We start from the raw sequence: 19798 nt of genomic DNA, 5'->3' as shown, positions 1-19798 counted from the left end.
GTGGAGCCCTCTTGACACAGTGATGGAAATAACAACAGAGTTCCATAAAAATTATTCCAAACACCAGCTAAGCTGAGATTTTTTGTTCTTATTTTGCTGTTTGGATTAACAGAAGCAAGGAAGCACAGTGCTGCTCACGGCAGTAATTGTTTGTGAGCCTTTCTGGCGAGTCTCTAGGGGACACAGTTGGGTCTCAGCCCTTTGAGTACAATGAGAATTCAGCTTTGGTCACAGCAGAGACACTGTATTGATTCCATTGGATCAGGTAAACTTTAATCTGTCAGCAATTTGGGAAAGCACAGGCTCTTTACAGAAAGAACAGATAAAAATAACCATGTTATGTGTAGATATTTGCATTGGGATGCATTTGGATCAGTGTTTGCAGCGGGGCAAACAGGCAGCAGGTCCAGGAGTGATCCTGCCCCTTCTACTCAGCCCTGGTGAGGCAGACCCTGAGTGCCCAGTTCTGGGCTCCCCAGGCCAAGAAAGTCAAGGAGCCCCTGGAGAGGGTCCAGCGGAGGCCACCGAGGTCATTTTGGGGCTGGAGCTGCCCCGGGATGAGGAGAGCCTGTGGGAGCTGGGCCTGGCCGGGCTGGGGAAGGCTCGGCTCCGGGGGATCCCAGCAATGCACACCAGTGTCCCCAAGGGCTGCCAGAGGACGGTGCCACAGACGGGACAAGGAGCAATGGGCACGAACCAAACCACAGCGAGTTCCAGCCCCGGGTGAGACACAACTTCTTCCCACGGAGGGGCAGAGCCCTGGGCCAGCTGCCCGGGGAGGGGCGGGGCCGCGGGGAGAGCCCCGCCCCTGTGGCCCCGCCCCCATGAGACACTCGCCCCTGTGGCCCCGCCCCCTGTGGCCCCGCCCCCTGTGGCCCCGCCTCCAGGAGGCCACGCCCCTGTGGCCCCGCCCCTTCCCCGCCCCGCGGGTGCCGATGCGCCGCTCGGCCGCCAGGTGGCGCGAGGTGCCGGCCCCGCCCCCAGCCCGGCCCCGCCCCTTCGGAGCAGGCCCCGCCCCTCCCGGCCCCGCCCCTCCCGGCCCCGCCCCGCCCCGTCCGACGCACGTGCCCGGTGGCGGGGCGGGGCCGTGACGTCACGCGCGGCGGCGGCGGGCGCTCCGTGAGGTCACGGCACGGCCCGGCCCAGGGCCCCGCCGGCGGGGAGCGGCGGGAGCATGGCCGAGCCCGGGGCGGGGGACGCGGCGGGGGGCGGCGCCGCCGCGGGTGGGCGCGTGGGTGCCGGTGCTGGTGGAGCAGATGGTGAACGACACGCTGGTGGTGACGCTGAGCTGCGGGGAGCGGCGTTTCACCGGCGTGCTGCTGGACTGCTCCAAGAGGTGCGGCCGGGGACGCCGGGGCCGCGGCGGGAGCGGGGCCGGGGCGGCGGGGCCCCGCGGCCTTTGTGGGGCCGGGCGGGACAAAGCGGCGGGGCCCGCGGCGGGGGCGGAGCGGCGCTCCGTGCGGCCGGAGCGGCCGCGGGCCCGCACGTGGCCCCGGGAGCGTGTCCCGCCGGGGCCGGCCCTCGGCTGCCCTCGGCGGCCGGAGCTGCCCCGGCAGGGCCCCGCCGGGAGCCGGCCGTGCCGTGGGCCGTGAGGCGGCCGGGCCGCGGGGACGCCTCTTCACAGGGCCCCGGTGCGGCTGTGCTCGGCGGGCCCGTGTCCGCACCTGCCCGGCTCCCGGGGGACGGCACCGCGGGGCCGGGCCGAGTGCCGTGCTCTGCCAGCCGCGGGGACGGTCCCGTGCCGGCTGAGGGACAGTCAGCGCTGCGTGGGGCACGGCGGCCTCACTCCTCTGATCCGGCCCGCGGGATGTGCCACGCAGGAATTCTGAGCTTCGTGTTGGTCATTTATTTAATTTCACGCGGCTAGCCCGGAAAATCGGAGCCGGATTTTCAAAAGCGTTCAGGCGCCTAGCGCTGTGCAGAGTCCAGAAGCCCACCCTGGGGTCTGGTGCCAGCCTGAGCACTCCGTGTCCCTCGAGCCCCTAAACCAGCTCTTGCTGCCTTCTCCCGTTTCAGTTGTCTTCCTCTGCAGTGACATTTCTTTTACTTATTTGTTTTCACCCTAACCTTCGTCCATTATTTTTCTTCATCTTTCTTCCTCCCCGTGCCCCCCGTGGGTCCAGGAAACAAGCACATGGGTGTTTTTCCCAGGCTTTAAGGCAGCTCTGCAGCCTGGTGCTGCCCCAGCCCTGTCGGTGGTGACACTGATCTGGTCTGGGTGCGAGGACAGTGGATGTCCTCTGAGCACTGGGGCCGTCCCCAAAGGTCACTGCTCCTTCTGTGGCTGTCCCCAGTGCTGCATCCTGCCCGTGGTGGTGCCCAGCACTGGCTGGTCTGTGCTGGCGTGGGGTGGCAGCACCAGGTGAGACCCACAGCCTCTGCTCAGCTCTGAGGGGACTCTGTGTCCTGGCAGACCCTGGGGACTTGGAGCACTGCAGTCATCCCAGGCCTGGGGTGTGGAGGGGAGGAGAGATCTTGTTCATCCTGCAGCAGAGCACAGCAGTCAGCCTGGCAGTGACTGGAAGGTGAAGGTCAGGATGTGTCCCAAAGGCAGCAGGAATTTATCCACTTGGAACCCAGAGTGCCTGAAATGGATATGTGGCAGAGCTGTTTCTCCTCCTGCTGCTGCTGCCTGGCTGATGGAGCTGTGTCCCACCAGCTTGTCCCTGTGCAGGGGTCACCTGTGCCCAGCCTGGACCCCCGGGGCAGTGAACAGGACCAGCAGGAGAGGAGCCACCAGAGCAGGGTGTTACACCTGCATAGAAAGAGGAGATTGCCCCAAAAGGGAAGGAGGGTCTGTGTGGTAGTTCTTCAGCTTGCTTTTGTGGTTTAAAGTGGTTTCAGCAGTAGATGAATCTGTTTTACTTAGTTGTGGCTGCCCTGTCCCTGAAAGTGTTCAAGGTCAGCTTGGACAGGGCTTGGAGCAACTTGTCTAATGAATGACATCCCAGCCCAGGGCAGGAGAATTGGAACTGGAGGATTTTTAAGGTCTCTTCCAACACGATCTGTAATGCCGAGATTATTTCTCCTGAGCTGTAGTGAGTGCTGTGGGGAGCTGAACAGGAGGAAGGCCTGCCACCCTGAGCACCCAGGGCACCCCTGGCCACCCAGGTCCCAGCTGGACACCTCTGGTATTTTGCCACAAAGGCAGGTGCAGGTTTGAACCCCGAACTGCCGGCCTGGGTTTGCAGGAGATCAGCCCGTGGGCAGCAGGACTCTGTGCCCTTCCTGTCCCCTGCCTGTGCCCTGTGCCTTTAGGAATGCAGGGGTGTAGGGAGCAGTCATGCCTCACCTTCCAGCTGCTGGGGAGTTATTTGCAGAGAAAAGTGCTCGTGTCCCTTCCTGCCCCAGCCCGGATGATGCAGCAGCACCGGGGCCTGCCCAGTCACTGGCACTTACTTGCTTCCAATCAATTGGCTCTGCTCACAGTGAGCTCAGTAGTGTCCGTGTTTAAGTCGAGGTTTCAATGCAGTTATAGTGTTTCTGGTAACAAGATTTGGTAGTTTTGCTGCAGCTGAGCTATAAAAGTTGGGTTTTAATTATGCAGGGGCATAAATAACCGAGGATGGCATCTCCTGTACCAAGCAGAGACTGGATTGAGGTAACCGAGTCCGGTTGGCTGCAGCTGCCCCAGAAAGGGGGATTACAAGCAGAGTGAAATCCCATCAGCAGTATTTCCTGCTGCTTTAATCACAGAATCCCAGAGTGGCTTGGATTGCAAGGGACCTTAAAGCTCATCCTGTTTCAGCCCCTGCCATGGCAGGGACACCTCCCACTGTCCCAGGGGCTCCAACCCCAGTGTCCAGCCTGGCCTTGGGCACTGCCAGGGATCCAGGGGCAGCCACAGCTGTGCCAGCCCTGCCCACCCTGCCAGGGAACAATTCCTGCCCAAAATCCCACCCAGCCCTGCCCTCTGGCAGTGGGAAGCCATCACCCCTTGTCCTTTCCCAAGAGGCCTCACTGAGAGGTTTGTCCCCATGTTTCTAACAGCTCCCTGCTGAGCTGGTGCCTGGCCCAGGTGACACCTGGGACTGGGCTTGTGTCTGCATGAGGAGCAGTTTTCTGTTGTGACCAAGTCATGCCGTGTCACTGCATAAAATAGCCATAATTTATAGCCATCATTTCATTCAGAAATGGTCTCACTTTGGATTGTCAATGGTGCCAACATCTCTGTCTGGCTGTGCAAAACTGGTTTTCTGGGTTGTCATTTAAAGACACCTACATTCTTGGTTGTTTCTGTTTAAAAAAGTCTCTTAGAACAAAAATATTTTGTTCCAAATTATGTGATTTCAACAGCTTAATCCTTTCCCAGTTAAACTGTCATTTAACAGCAGGTTGTTGCACTTTCTCAGTAATGGGGAAGGACTTTGGAGGCTCCTGACTGTCGGGAAACCCTCGGCAGTGGCTTTTGGTGAGAGGTGTGGCACTGAGTGGATGCCTTCGCTCCTCTTTAGTCCCCTTCTGCTAATGCTCACCAAAGTCCCTCTCTGTGACACCACCAAGACACTCCTCCCTTGCCTCAGGGAGGGTCCTTGGGGTGATGGGAAAGAAAGCAATGGCTGGCAAGGCGGGGAATGGGAATGTGGCATCCAAACCCTGTATTGGGTCTGTACCTGTTCCCCATTCCTTTGTCTCTTCTTTGTAACTCTCCTATACCACATTTTGTTAATATTTTAAAAGCCTCCACACTTCACTGACGGTGTGTTGTTGCAGAAGTGTCTCTGGAAAGCCAAGGCAGTGAGCATTGCCCAGTCAGAGTCAGTGTTTCAGAGCAGAATCTGTTCCAGTGCTGTGTTAGCATAATATCTCCAGTGTCAGGCCAAGGGCATAAATTCATACATTCTGGAGACGTGGATTGCAGTTGTGAGTTTCAGCATTTCAGAGGATTTGGTTTTGCCAATATCCAGGCAAGATACTGTGTGTGTGCTTTGCTGGCCTGTAATGAGACTTGGTACTGAAGGACAGAACATCGTCCTTGTTAACCCTGCTGTTGTGAAGGAGTAGTGGGTGTCTTATGTTACCAAACACCTGAATTTGGAGAGAGCAGGCAAGAGGAGCAGAGCTGTGTCCTGGTGAACCTGTGGGAGTTACCCACTCTAGTCAAGGTGTTCAGGCTTAGGATGACAAACTGGAAAATCAGCCATGCATCTACAGTGAGAGGAAGGGCAGTTTCTCAGCTCCTAGGGTAGTCCATATCACATCCCTCCTCCCGCCCTGTCAGCCTGCTGATGCAGTAAACTGCTTCGTGAGCTGAAGCTAACAACTGCTTAGAGCAAAACTTTGTGCAAACAGTTCATAGAAATAGAGAGTTTGATCCCTGTGCCTTTTCTGGAAGAAGAGCGGGACACCTCACCAAATTTCTGCACTGCTGTTACCTTTGTCAGTGGCAGAATTGGCTGCTCGTTCTTCCAAAGTCGAGAGAAGGTGTTGAGTTCTCCGTACTGAGGCTGTGGGACGTTGGGATCTTTTGGCTTCCAGGAGAAGCGCCTTTCAAAGCTCCTGACTCTTGTTTCTTTCCCTCCCTGCCCTTCTCTCACCCCGCTCTAGGTCCGGATTGTTCTGCCTGCCGTCCTCCTTCCCCAAGCACGAGGAGCCGCCGGCCGGTGCCTGCGCTGACGGTGCCTGCGCTGCGGGGGCACGGGGCGAGCCGGAGCCGCAGCCCGCGGGCCCCCAGCCCGCCCAGGGTCCCCAGGGTCCCCAGGGCCCCCAGCCCGCGCAGGGCGGCGCGGAGGAGCCGCTGCCGCCGCTGCTGCCCGTGCCCTCGGTGCTGCCGGCGCCGGGCGGCGTGCCGCCGTACCCGCCCTACTTCGAGGGGGCCCCGTTCCCGCGGCCGCTGTGGCTGCGGCACACCTACCACCAGTGGGTCCCGCAGCCGCCGCCGCGCACCATCAAGAGGACGAGGAGGCGCCTGTCGCGCAACAGGGACCCGGGCAGGCTCATCATGAGCACCATCCGGCTGCGGCCCCGGCAGGTGCTCTGCGAGAAGTGCAAGAACACGCTGAACCCCGAGGACGCCGGCGCGCCGCGGCAGAACGCCAAGGCCAGGAGGAAGCTGAGCGTCCAGGACAAGGAGCAGAAGAAGCACGGCGACTCTGAGTACGCGGAGAAGAGGAACAAGAGAGAGAAGAGGGAGGATGAGAAGTTTTCCGGGGAGCTGGTGCATCGCACGCCGGTTATAAAGATATCCTACAGCACTCCGCAAGGGAAAGGCGAGGTGGTGAAAATCCCTTCCCGGGTTCACGGCTCCGTCAAACCGTTCTGTGCGGAGCGAGCGCTGCAGAACGGGGCCGGGGACCAAGAGGAGACCAGGGACTCTGAACGGTGTCGACAAACCAAATGTTTCATGGACAAGTCAGCAGGCAGCCAGCTCGCTTCCATTCCAAAACTGAAGCTGACGCGGCCGGTGCATTCCAGCGTGGATGTCCCACCCCCAAAGATCCGGCTGAAGCCCCACCGCATCAACGACGGTCAGAGCGTTTCAATTTATAAGGCAGAACTGATAGATGAGATCAACGTCCTCCAGAACAGCAGGGAGCCCAATCCTGGGGCGTTCTACAATGACGAGTCCACCGACAGAAGCTTGGCCGAGATCTCTTCAGGCAGTTCGGGCGAAGATGACGACTTTAAAAGGTTTCCCCAGGGTAAAGATGGACACGATAACTTGGCTTTCCTCATGAATTACCGTAAAAGAAAAGCAGATTCTTCTAGTTTATCGGTGTGTAGCAATGACAGTCTAGACGAATCCAAGTCTTCTAGTTCGGAAGTGACATCACCAGAACTGTTTGACTTTCTGCCTGGTGATGATGCCTCCGTCTCTTCGTCTTCAAAAGATGAGCGTAAAATTGTGCCGCCCCTGACAGTCAGACTGCACACCCAGAGTGTGTCTAAATGCGTTACGGAAGACGGAAGGACTGTTTCAGTGGGGGATATTGTCTGGGGTAAAATTCACGGGTTTCCGTGGTGGCCAGCGCGTGTTCTCGACATAAACCTCAGCCAGAAGGAAAACGGGGAGCCTTCGTGGCGAGAAGCTAAAGTGTCCTGGTTTGGTTCTCCCACGACCTCCTTCTTGTCTGTGTCGAAACTCTCTCCTTTCTCGGAGTTTTTCAAACTGCGGTTTAATCGCAAGAAGAAAGGGATGTACCGGAAAGCCATCACGGAGGCTGCCAAGGCAGTCGAGCACCTGACTCCAGAAATACGAGATCTCTTAACACAGTTTGAGACATAACTCTGCCTCCAGTATCAGGTGAGTGATTGCCAGACTAATGCTTGCCATGAAAAGCCTCCCGGTGCTTTTTTAATCTGTATTCCGCTATTTGTTTGCGTTTGTTTTCCCATTAAATCTGAGATTGACAATTGTGAGATCTCAGTGCTCGGCTGTTAGTTGGTGGGCTGATTCCAGAGGCGGTGAGAAGCTTTGATTCCAGACTCTTTTGGGGACCGTGGGAACTGGAGCCTCTGTTCCCAGAGGGAAGTGCAGGCCAGGCAGGCTGCTGTGAGGAGGCAGCACTGCCTGTTCAGAGAGCTGACAGACCTGTAGCTGTGTGCCTGAGACACTTACAGCTCCTAGGCTTACACTTTCCTTGGGTCAAAGAGCTAAAACTCACTGGAATTCAGATGACATTTATCATATGTCTGTGCCCAGCAGTACCTGTTACAGTCCAGGGCCCCTGGGCCCTTTGCTCCTCTCCCTCTGATCCCTCTGGTTTGGATTTCTTGCAAAGGCCTTTTATGGCTCCTCACAATGATTGTACCAAAAACTGTCTTTGGGCAGCAATATTTCAGTATCTCTCACAGTACTTGAGGTTTGGTTTGTACCTAAATTTTCGGTGTTTCTCTGGGGAATGGCCTGGATCAAATTAAATTCCTTTGGGCTTCACCTCTGTGTGAGGACATTAGGTGGGAAGGAAAATGTGAGAGTTGATTCTCTGTAATGGATGGGGATGGGTTTCCCTTTCTCATCAAATAATCTGCCTGGGATGAAAATTTGGTACCTGAAAATACAGGATGTGGTGTGACTGGGAATAAAAGTCCATGGGAAAATCCAGTGACTTGGATAAAACCTGGAATCATTTCACAACCTTTCAGTCCTCACTGTCCAGACAAGACCTCAGCTGTGATGGTATTAGACAAGGGCAGGGATTGACTTTTTGTCAAAAACCAGAGGTATCACTAGGAAGAGCCTTGTGTCAAAGGCCGTGCTTTATGCAGTGTTTATTATGTTGGCCCCTGAATGCTCTGCTCTGTTTCATGCTTGAGGGACTCTGTGAGCAAGTCATTGCTGCTTCTCTGGCCTCTCTTCTTTATCTGAACTGTCATAATGCAGGGGGACTGGGATGGTCAGTGCTCATGGAATCCTGATGGGAAAAGGGGTTTTTTTCATACCCTCTGTCATGGGACTTCACCCCTTGCTTGAGGGTGATGAAGGACTTGCTTTGCTTGGGTTGTGACTCCATCCCAGCAAGCCTGGCTGGAGTCAGTAACCAGAGCATGACACACTCCTGCTGTGTGCTCAGGGTGTCTGGACAACTGCAGCAGCAGCATTTCAGCTTCCTCCTTGATCTTGCCCGTAGAGCTGCTGCTTAACTCTGGCTAAGGACTTTATTATATCAAGAGTGTTTGGATTGGACCCAAATTCCTATTAGCTAGATCAGGAGTATAAATAAACCTGCTGCCCAGAATGTACTGTCCTTGCCAGTGGAAGAGTCCTGGCCAGTCCATGGCTCCTGTCTGGACAGTGCTCTGTTGAAGAGCAGCAAACTTCATCCTCAGAGCTGCCTTCAGTGTGTGTGTGAGCAGTTTGGGCCAAGGTGATGGATGTCATCATGCCTCCTGCCCTTGCCCCTGTGGTCCTGGTGGGCTGGCCCACTGCAGGAGAAGGGACAGCTCCAAGGAGCACCTGAAGCTTCAGACAGGCTGGCTGTGCCTGTCAGTGCCTGGGGAGCAGCAGAGCTGTGGCCAGGAGGAGCCCCCGGCCCAGGGCTGAGGTCAGGGTGGGAGGATGGTTGGCCCCTCACAGCAGCTGCAGGGAACTCTGGCTGCTGGTTCCAGGAGGGCCCAGCCAGGGTGGGGACAGGGCCTCCAGGAGGAGAAGGGCCCTTGCTCCAGGGACACGATGGGATCTGAGCTACGGGTACACAGCAGGTCTGGAAACGGGGCAGAGAACAGCTGGAGAACGTGTGGATGAGAAAATGGTGGGATGGCCTGGATTAGACCAAAGCCCCCCTTCCCTCTGTGCTCTTCAGCCAAAGCTCTGCACGTGTCTATGGGCACACGGATTTATCAGGTATGGCTGCTGTGTTGGCCTCCTCAGCTGCCTTTCCACAGGGGATTTCCTGCCTTACACGTCTGGGCTGAGCTGCCAGTGCAGCCTGCCAGGCTGGGGACTGTTGGATAAAGAACTGCAGAACTAGAAAAGCAGAACTGCACAACTTCCTGTGTTCCACATGTCACATTTACCTAGATTCCCAATCAGACCAGCATGCCTGGAGTTTTGGTACATCACTTCTAAAACTGCTCATTATTTCAGAGAATTGTCTGTACCCAATTCTCTCCTTGCAGGAGGATTGAATTTTGTTGCTTTCCTTGATTTTCCACAAGGTAGAACTGAAATGTTTCCTTCAGCTGCCCATTTCCTGAAGGATGGCATGAAAGGGTTTGGGCTGGAAGGGACACTGAAGTCTATCCCATTCCATGGCAGGGACACCTCCCACTGTCCCAGGCTGCTCCAAGCCCAGTGTCCAGCCTGGCCTTGGGCACTGCCAGGGATCCAGGGGCAGCCAGAGCTCTGGGGACCCTGGTGATATTCATGGGAACCCGATAAACCTGTCATGCTGAGGCTTCAGCAGCAGCAGCACCAAGGGCTTTGTCATCAGGAGTCTGTGAGGTGCCCTCAGCACTGAATTGCTCGTGCCAGTCCTGGGCACAGCAGAACTTTGTGACTGGTGACACTTCCTGTTGTGAAACTTTCTGTCCTCTGGCATGTGATGTGTTCTGCAGAGGGTAGATGCTGGAAAAATGTACAAACGCTGCAGGTCATTTGTGGATGCACAAATCTGGAAAAAGTGGATTTGATTTATTTTTTTTTTTAACTCGGTTTGAGTTGGAAAAGCTGGTAGGATCACTTCTTGTTGTTACTGCTTTGTCCTTGGGGTTTCTTTGCAAGGAAAGTACTAGTCAGGTAATGACAGGGTTTTAATTAAGTAAAACAAGTTTCTGGAAAAACAAGAGGCCGAGTAGCAGCCTGTAGAACTCAAACTCGTAAGACGTGGTTTAGAGTAGTGCCAGGAGAGACATGTCTGCTCAGCATCTTGTGGTGCTGCTCTGTGGCTTCCCTGGTGTGTGACAGCAAGGAGCCAGCTCCAGGCACCAGGAAAGAGCTGCCCCTGCCTTGGAGTGACAGCTGTTTGCCTTTCCCTAAGGGGTCCCTGCAGGGACAGGCCCTTGGCAGGGCTGCCTCTGCTGCTCTGGGATCCTCCTGAGCACCTCCTCATGGCAGATGCCCCTTCCCTGCACACAGACATGCGGTAAAACCTCCACTAAAAGCTGCTGGCAGGTTTTCATCCACATCTCTGCGTGAAACGAGTTCACAAGATGTATATTCCTTTGCTTTTTCAGTCCGGAAAATCCTTTATTCTTCCTCTGTCTCCCCTGTCCCCAAGCTGTGACTGTGGAACCATTAAACTTGCAGATGCTGAAGGCTTTCATTTGAACTGCTATGAGCTTAATAGACCCTCAGTGTCAGTCCATCAAGGCATCCCTCACACTGCTGCTGTGTGCAGCCAACTCAGAGCTGGCTGCACTGCCTGGAGAAGCCACCAGTGTAAAACCTGGAATATCACATTGTGACTTCACCTTCAGGGGTGCTCAGGGCTCTGTGTGTCCGTGCAGCCAGTGCTGCTGCCAGCAGCTGGTGAAGCAGCAGAAATCACTCCTCTTTGCCTCTTACCTCCCCTCTTCTGCTCTACCCGTGGCACAAAAATATTGTGCCTTAGTTCATATAAAACGATTGGTGTGATAGCTGTATTTTTTAACACACCTGCCTGGTGACATGCAGTATTTCAGCAGAGAAGATGAATGCTTGAGATGTTTCTTGGCCTGCTTTCCAGATGCTTCAGTCCACTCAAACCAGGCATCCACCTTAATTACTGTTTCTCAGTGTTGCTGCAGAGAGCTGGGAGTCAGCGTCTCTGCATGCTAATGCAGGGTGGGAGAGCCAGTCCCGAGTAGAGCGTGCTGCATTCCTGTGTGCCCAGTGCTGAGCTTGGAGCTGCACCTTGGGTGACACCCCGGAGCCCTTTGGAGACTCCTGGGGCCCTGCTCCCCGTCCTGCCAGCCCTGGCCCCTGCCCATCCCCTCTCTGCTCCCAGGGCTATTCCTTGGAAATGCCAGCAGGCCTCTCATTGTGCTATTTCTAACTGCCCCATGCCCAGGAGTGGGATCAGCTTTCAGGAGCTGTAACCTCAGCTGCTGGAGGAGATTGTATCCACCCAGGGGCTCAGCGGCTCCCCTGGCAGCACAGGGAGCTGCTCAGGCTCTCCAGGATCCAGCTGCAGCTTCTCTGCTGGTTCTGCTGGCCCAGTGTGCCCACAGTGGGCAGGACAGGTGGGTGTCACCAGCCCTAGTGACACCCAGTGTCCACACAGCATCAGGGGCTGGGCTGGGGTCTCAGGGCAGAAAATGGGAGAGATGTGTGGGCAAAGAACCTGGAAAAACTGGTTTCTCTGAAAACTTTTACAAATAAAGTAAAAACAAAATTTCTGTATGTTTTCCTGAGTTGCATTCATTTACTCGTTTGGTTTTTGAACTCAAGTGGAGGCGACTGAATTGCAGCTACACTTCCCCTTTTCCCAGCAAGCATGGAGAGCAGCAGGGTGGCAGCAAGGGGCACCCAAGGGAGTTCTGTGGCTCCCAGGCAGGGCTCACAGCTCCTCCTGCCTCTCTGGTGCTTTAGGCTTTGCACAGTGTGGAGCAGCTCCAGGGTGCGCTTTCAGAAAGGCTACTTTGGGCCAAAAAGGAGTAGGGGATTTGGGGGAACTTGGCAGTGGCTCTGTGTGGGGAAAGGTGCCCGTGCTCTGCAGGAACAAACAGGATCCTCACACAGCAGCCTGCACTGCCACTGGCTCCTGGGGCTGCCTGACACAATGGGACACAAATCTACACTCACAGAAGGCTCTGGGTTGGAAGATACCTTGAAGATCCTTTTGTTCCACCCCCACCATGGCCAGGGACACCTTCCACTATCCCAGGTTGCTCCAAGCCCCATCCTGAACAATTGGATATTTCTCATGTTCAGGACTTTGATCCCAACAACTGACAGGAAGGCTCCTAATGTTGAAAACCACACAAGCTGTTGTTTTCCAGCCTTGATGTGTTGTGTTTCATCCCCGAGTTGCCATCCGTGGTGCTGGGATCAGGGTGAGCAGGAGTGTGTGGGCTGAGTGAGAAGCTCTGCTGCTGGCTGTGACAGACTGGCAGAGCTGCTGGCCTGGAGGACTGGATGCAGATGAGCAGGAGCTGGGCTGGTTTGGGCCGGGGTAGTTACCTTTCCTCACAGTGACTGGTCTGGGGCTGTGTTTTGGCTTTGTGCTGAGCACAGGGCTGATAAAACAGAGGTGATTTTGTTATTGCTGAGCAGGGCTTGCACAGAGCCAAGGCTGTTCCTGCCCCTGGTGCAGCCGTGCTGGGGAGGGGCTGAGGGGCTGAGGGAGGTCGGGAGGGGACACAGCCAGGACAGGTGACCCCAAGTGGCCCAGGGGCTGTTCCAGCCCATGTGACATCTTAGTGCATTAAGGGGGCGAGGAAGGAGGGACATTTGGAGTGTCTGTTTTCCTAAGTCAGGGTGAGGTGTGACAGGGCCCTGTTCTCCTGGAGATGGCTGAACACCTGCCTGCCCACAGAAGCAGGGATTTCATTTCTTGTTTTGCTTTGTTTGTGTGTGCAGCTTTTGCTTGCCCTGTTAAGTTATCTGTCTCAATTCCTGAGTTCTCCAGCTCTTGTCCTTCAGCTCTCCCCAGTCCACTGGAGGGGGAGAGAGCAAGCAGCTGCACGGTTCTTGCTGCTGGATGGGGTTATACCAGCACATGGGGCCTGGTTTGTTTTACTGACATCTGCTTGCTGCAGCTGTTCTGTGTGCTCCCTCTACCTGCACAGAACACTTGGGCTCTGCATTAGCCAGATAATGAACTCTGCACATCCTGAGGTGACGTGCAGCTAAAAGAGGCTTCTGGTGTCCAGCAGCAAGGGCACAGATGGGCCTTAATACCTCAGCTTAATACCTGGAGGGCTCGTGCTCCTCATAGCCACAGCCCCGTGCCCACAGCAGCTCCTCAGTCAGCTGCCAGTGCTCTCCTGCTCCTCCGGGGCCTTTCTGTGACAGAGCAGGACCCTGCCGTGTGCACAGGTGACCGTGTCCCACTGGTGTGTGAGGGCTGGGGCAGTGCTGCTGCCCCTCAGGGTGCCCGTGGGCAGCACAAGTGTTCCCCTGCCTGCAGATCCCCGTGACCTCACCTGCCTGGGAGCGTCCCTGGGGCCAGGGCTGTTCCCACATGACCCTGTTGGTGCCCCACATCAGCTGTGTCCTGTCCTGCTCACTGCCTGCCTGTTTCTGGCAGGGAGGAGCTGGCTGGGTGTTAATGAGGCCTCTTCTCATTAAGCTGATGACTTTCTAAAGGACAGGTGCCTTCACTGATGTAGCAGTTCCTGTTTGATCTGCAACGGGCCGTGCTAGTGCAGGATCAGCCAGCCTGGGTTTCTCTGTGAAGTGTATTTCCTGTGTGCTCTCTGCAGATGAATGAATTGTAGCAAATTACTACTTTGACTTCCCCTGTGAGTGATGACTTGCTCTGTTTTGATGCAAGCCAATAACCTGAGCCATTTATTCATGTGGAAAACGATCCTTTCCAAAGGCAGAGCCCCCCAGTGCAGGATTTGTCCCGGGGATGCTTGGATGATGGAGCTGGAGAAGTGCAGTGTTGGAGAAGGCAGCTGCCAGCCTGCTCAGGCTGCTGTGGTGGCCTGAGAGCTGCAGACAGTTCCCAAAGCTCATCCCGTGGGCCAGGGATGGGATCCCAGCTCTCCTTCCTCCTGTGCGGGGAGGGCAGGGGAAGGACTTCACCACTCAGCTGCCAGCAGCAGCCTGGCTGCACTTCCCCCAAGGAGAGGTGGCCAGAGGAGGGCTGATGCTCAATTACAGCCTGCCGTTAATTGCTTCATGATTAGAAAATAATCCTCAAAATAAGCTGCTTGGGCACACTTGGGGTGCTGCACCCTCCAAAGATAAATTGTTTTCTGCACTCTGCTGCTGCTCAGTCTGGATTTATGAATGGCTTTATTTGATCCAAAACTTCATTTTTAAATTTGTGAACAAGCACTTGGCTTCAGGGGATGTGCCTTGGCTCTCCTTTGGACACCCAGCTCAGCACCCAGGCTGTCCTGCTCAGCCCACACGTGTCGTGTTAGTTACTCACACGTGGGCCACGGGTGCCTGGAGCAGCGTCAGCTGCTGCTTCATGCTGCAAGTGGTTTTTTAAACATAAACCTCTGCTTTCCAGGGGTGGAGTGAGAGTGTACGAGGGGCTGCCAGTGTGCAGCTCCTCCTGGACACATGGGAACTGCTGTGTCTGCACAGACCCCAGGGCTCTCCCGTGGGGTGGCTGTGCCCCTCGTGCCCAGGGCAGAGCTCGGCAGCTCCAGGACCCACCCAGGGGGCTCCAGGTGCCCACCCAGGAGGTTCCAGGTGCCCAGTCAGAGGGTTCCAGGTGCCCACCCAGGGCATTCCAGGTGCCCACCCAGGAGGTTCCAGGTGCCCAGTCAGGGGGTTCCAGGTGCCCACCCAGGGCATTCCAGGTGCCCACCCAGGGCATTCCAGGTGCCCACCCAGGAGGTTCCAGGTGCCCAGTCAGAGGGTTCCAGGTGCCCACTCAGGGCATTCCAGGTGCCCACCCAGGGGGCTCCAGGTGCCCAGTCAGGGCATTCCAGGTGCCCACCCAGGGGGTTCCAGGTGCCCAGTCAGAGGGTTCCAGGTGCCCACCCAGGGCATTCCAGGTGCCCACCCAGGAGGTTCCAGGTGCCCAGTCAGGGGGTTCCAGGTGCCCACCCAGGGCATTCCAGGTGCCCACCCAGGGCATTCCAGGTGCCCAGTTAGGGGGTTCCAGGTGCCCACCCAGGGGGCTCCAGGTGCCCACCCAGGGGGCTCCAGGTGCCCAGTTAGGGGGTTCCAGGTGCCCACCCAGGGGGTTCCAGGTGCCCACCCAGGGGGCTCCAGGTGCCCAGTCAGGGGGTTCCAGGTGCCCACCTAGGCACAGGGAGCCAGCTGCATGCTGAGGCTCCAGCACTCCAAGCCCAGGAGCATCCAGCTGTTGTAAAGCAGCTTGTTCAGTTTGTTGCTGGTATCCCCAGCTTTCTGCTCCCCCAGGACAATCGCTGCTGTTTGCCCTCAGGTAGTTCCCAGGGCAGCTGAGGTTTGTCCCTGTCCCTGTCCTGTCCCTGTCCCTGTCCCTGTCCCTGTCCCTGTCCCTGTCCCTGTCCCTGTCCCTGTCCCTGTGGAGGAGCCCTGGCAATGGCAGGAGCCTTCCCTGGGACCTGTTTGGCATCGTACCTCTGGTGTGATTCTTCCTTCCTCCCAGTGAGAAATCCCAAAGAATCCGAGCACCCGAGGGCTTGCTGTTACCTCCTCAGCCAGGAAATGCATTTTTTCCTGTTTAGACAAGATCTTCTCACCCTGTAATCTGTCTCTAAAGGGTCAGTGCTTTGAAAGCCACATGAGGGATATTGTTCCAGGTGCCTGGGCCTCAGAAAGGCTTTCCTAGGTGTAAGGTGATAAACCTGCAAGTGAGATTGTTGTGTGTTCTTGAAAGTCTCACTGTTCATCAGAAGACAAATAGATTCCCCTGCAAGATTAGGTATGAATTTACCCTCTGTTGGCTGCAGGTAACAGAGCCCTGGGGTGAGACCTCCCAGTTCCTGCAAATACCGAAGGAGTGTATGAAAGCTGATCGCAGCCCTTCTCTGGAATACAGCTTTTGGGACAGATGTTCTGGCTATTGAATCAGCTCTTTGCGTTCTGCATTGTGTGGGCAATGCTGAGGATCATTCTGGATGCTGAGTCTGAGTGAATCAGTGTCACTTTGGGTCCCCTGCCTGCAGGAGCAGTGCTGCTGCCGTGTCAGCAGCTTTGGAGCTGTGATCCTCTTCCTGTGTTTGGTGTTCTTGGTTCACTGTGCTCTGTAAGTCACACACCTCAGCTGGGGGTGGTTTGAAGGGTTTTGATCTGCTCTTCTGTGGTGTTAGTGCTGTGTGTAGGAACACACATCCCAGCTGGTGTCTTCCAACTCGGCTGGAGCTGCTGTGGTTGTGTGACTTAGGGCTGGTCATGTCCCTGGGCTGCTGCAGCTGCAGTGCCCTGGGAGCAGTGATGTTTCTGCAGCTGTGAAGTGTCACTGGAGGTCTCTGTTCTCTCACTTGGTGCTGGATCACCGAGTTGTTCATGTGTCTTCTGGTTTCTTCACCTGAAGGCAAGAGGATTGTCCCCTTGAGCTGTTCAGGGCTCCTGCAGGGCCAGTGTGAGTCCCTGCTGCGTGCAGGGGACACCTGAGGCCTCCCCTGGTCCTTGCCTGGCACGTTGTTCTCAGGAGCTGCACCTTTCCCAGCCTGAGCCCGGGGTCTGGTGGCTGCTCTGGGGGCAGGTGACAGCAGGGTGGCACGGGGCTGGGGAGGGACACTGGCTGCCCCAAGGGCCCCGCAGTGCTGCTCTCTGTGTGGGGCAGGGCAGGGGAGCCTGCAGGGGCCCAGCAGTGCCAGGGCACGGCTGCTCTGCCTCGGGCACTGTGGCCACAGCCAGCACTGCAGGTCCTTAGAAAAGCTCCTGCTCTCAGGGGCAGAGTAATCCTATTTGGTAGCTTGTGCTCGGAAAGTGGAGGCAGATGTTCCTCACGTGGCACGCTCCGTGGGGACTTGTGGTGGATTAACCTACAGTAACCCACCCCGAGAGGGACTGCGGAGTCTGTAAGCCAGACTGGAGATTAATTATCATCACTGAAATCCATATCGTGTCGGTCTTGGGGAGAAGTCCCTCTCCCGTTTGGGGTTGTTAACCTGGCAGCTTTCCCCCCGAGCTGCAGCCGCCGCTGGCTGTGCCTGCTGGCAGCAGGAGAATTCCTGGCTATATTTAGAGGGAGGCAGCAGCGTGTGCCTTGCTGCTCTGTCACAGTAACCTCTCCTCTCTGGCTTTCTTCAAGGTAACCCAAGACGAGCACAGCTGTTCTCCTGGAGGGGCCCCGAGTGTGGAGCCGGGCCGTGCCGCAGGAGAGGGGCCACGGCCCGGGACGGGGCTGCTGGGCACAGCAGTGCCCCTGGGCCACCCACAGCCCACAGGCACTGCTGGGGGGCAGGAGAGGCTTCGGGAGACCTGGCCCTGGCACGAGAACCCGACCAGTCGGACGGCAGTGAACTAGGAGAACAGCAAAGGCCACAACTCGGAATGTATTTATTACCTAAAAGTTAGCTATTCTTGATAAAACCCCCCAGATTATTGCTGCTGCTTATTTTACTTACAGATTTCACACACTTGGTAATTTTCAAGCTACCGAACTGTCGTTCAATACTGTACTCTGAGAAATGTAATTGGGTCAGGACATGCAATAGAATGAAATCATTGTAGTGTCTTCAGTCCAATGGACTCACTTTGTGTCTATTAAACCTTGGAAGATGTGCAACACACAAGCGTGCCTCTCATTGCATGTTCCAATTTCCCGTGTGTTTGCTGCACAGCAAGACAATCAGTGGTTCCAGGTCCATGGACAAGCAGTGCTGGTGGCTGGATGTCCTTGGGTCCTGTCCCCGGGCTGTCCAAGTCACCTGGAGGAGCAGCACAGCCTGGGCCTGCCCTCGCTGCTTGCACAGGGTTTGTGCTGAGCCGCTGGCCCCAGGCAGGGGGAATCCATGTTCTGAACTGAACGGGAATATCAGCGTGAACTTGGATGTTCACGCTCCATGAGTGAGAGTTAAGGTCCTTTGAACATGTTGCACAGAGAATCCTCTCCCTACCCACGACCAAGAGGTGATGCACGATTCTAAACCAGCCAACCAACAGCCTTGTTGCCAAATTCAAACTGAAGTGACCTATGGACAGGATTTTGGAACTGTATCAGTTCGTGTTTTGGGTTTGCATTAGTCTAGCCTTTCCTTGGGCTCCCTCAGTCCAGAGACATTAATTCGAGGTGCTGGAGAAAACAGTTCAGCGTGTCCCTGCTCTGTGAAGTGCTGTCTGGCTGTGGGAGGTTGCCTTGGAGCTGCAGGATCTGTGCACTGATCCTGCTTCCTGCCAGCTGGATGTGCTGCAGCAAACACAGGGATGAACTCTGCTGCCTTAGAGGGTCGGAAATCACACGGGCTCGTGTTTTCCTGCTTTGTGCTGCTTCACACTGTGGTCTCTGAATGTCAGCAAGAGAGGTCAGAGCTTCCCCTTTCAGCAGCAAAGTGTCACAAGGAGAGCTCAGCACCAAAACCCTTGTGCAGAGTGTCAGGCCAGGCTCCCTGAGCGGAGCCTGCACCCCTTGGAGCAGCAGGAAGGCTGTGCTGCAGAGCAGGAGCTGTTGAGCCAGGACAGCTGTCTACCAGGGCCCATTCTGGTCACCTCTGCAAACAAATCAATGAGCTTCCTGTTTTCCAAAAATAAGTGCAAGAAGGACAGCAGTACACAGCAGGAGATGTGTTCCTGCACCTTGTGTGAAGCCTTTGTGCAGCGGGTGTTTACCCAGGCTGGCAGAGGTGCTCCTGTGCTGGGAGTGCTCCTGCTCCGGGAGGAACAGCCCTGCCTTTCTTAGCTCCTCGGGCCTCAGGGACTCTGTGGGGTTTGTTCTAGCATCTTCTCGAGCTGGGCCCGGGCTGACCTGGCGGCTGTGAGGTGGTTTTTGTGTCTTCTGCTCACACAGTTGTGCATTGTGCAAAACTCCTGCCCAAAAGTGCTGCCAAGCGTTTGGCTGTAGCAGTACAGCAGTGAGCTGCAGGGAGCTACAAGCATCCTTCTGTTCACTTAAAAAAGAATTTTAAAAGGCAAACAAAATTAACCAGGACCCACTCCTCACTACTCCCAGGAAAAGCACTTGTCTGCTCCCATCTCCAGTGCAGGGCTGCTCCACCAACGTGTGGAACGCTGCTCCAAGGTTGGAGGAGATGTCTCCAAGGACAGGGTGAGTGCTGGCTGTGTTCCTGAGCAGCAGCCCGTGGCACTGGGGTCCCATGAGCAGGCAGGAGCATTCTTCAGCCCAGCTGTTCAGTGTCTGCTGGCTGGGAGGGAGCTGTGATACCTCACATGTGGGGCCGCTGGTTCTCCCTAGGCTTGGCTCAGGAGATGCCTCGGGAGGGTTTGCTCAGCCCAGGGTCATCCTGCAATGCTGGAGGGGCCCAGGGTGGAGTTGTTTAAGGGGATGATGTCCACCTTTCCCCCACAGGTACACATCAGCCCTGCCAGCTGTGTCACAGCACGGTGAGCCCTGCTGGCCTTGTCCCCTGCCCCATGGAGGGCACAGACTGGCACTGCCAGCTGTGTCACAGCACAGTGAGCCCTGCTGGCCTTGTCCCCTGCCCCATGGAGGGCACAGACTGGCCCTGCCAGCTGTGTCACAGCACGGTGAGCCCTGCTGGCCTTGTCCCCTGCCCCATGGAGGGCACAGACTGGCACTGCCAGCTGTGTCACAGCACGGTGAGCCCTGCTGGCCTTGTCCCCTGCCCCATGGAGGGCACAGACTGGCACTGCCAGCTGTGTCACAGCACGGTGAGCCCTGCTGGCCTTGTCCCCTGC

At 56.3% G+C, this 19798-nt stretch overlaps 1 protein-coding gene across 1 annotated transcript; it reads left to right on the top strand.

Annotated features, from left to right (window-relative positions):
• The first annotated feature begins 1159 nt into the window (after positions 1-1159).
• PWWP2B (PWWP domain containing 2B) lies at positions 1160-17718 on the top strand. The gene is given in 4 exon segments (XM_066323379.1): positions 1160-1204; positions 1206-1336; positions 5548-7243; positions 17235-17718. Coding segments are annotated over 3 exon segments (1839 nt in total). The 5' UTR covers positions 1160-1174; the 3' UTR covers positions 7226-7243; positions 17235-17718.
• Positions 17719-19798: the final 2080 nt, after the last annotated feature.

This window comes from Sylvia atricapilla, chromosome 8 (genome assembly GCF_009819655.1).
Source record: "Sylvia atricapilla isolate bSylAtr1 chromosome 8, bSylAtr1.pri, whole genome shotgun sequence".
Lineage (NCBI taxonomy): Eukaryota > Metazoa > Chordata > Aves > Passeriformes > Sylviidae > Sylvia > Sylvia atricapilla.
The sequence above is the reverse complement of the archived record's forward strand: the minus strand, read 5'-3'. Positions and strand labels throughout refer to the sequence as shown.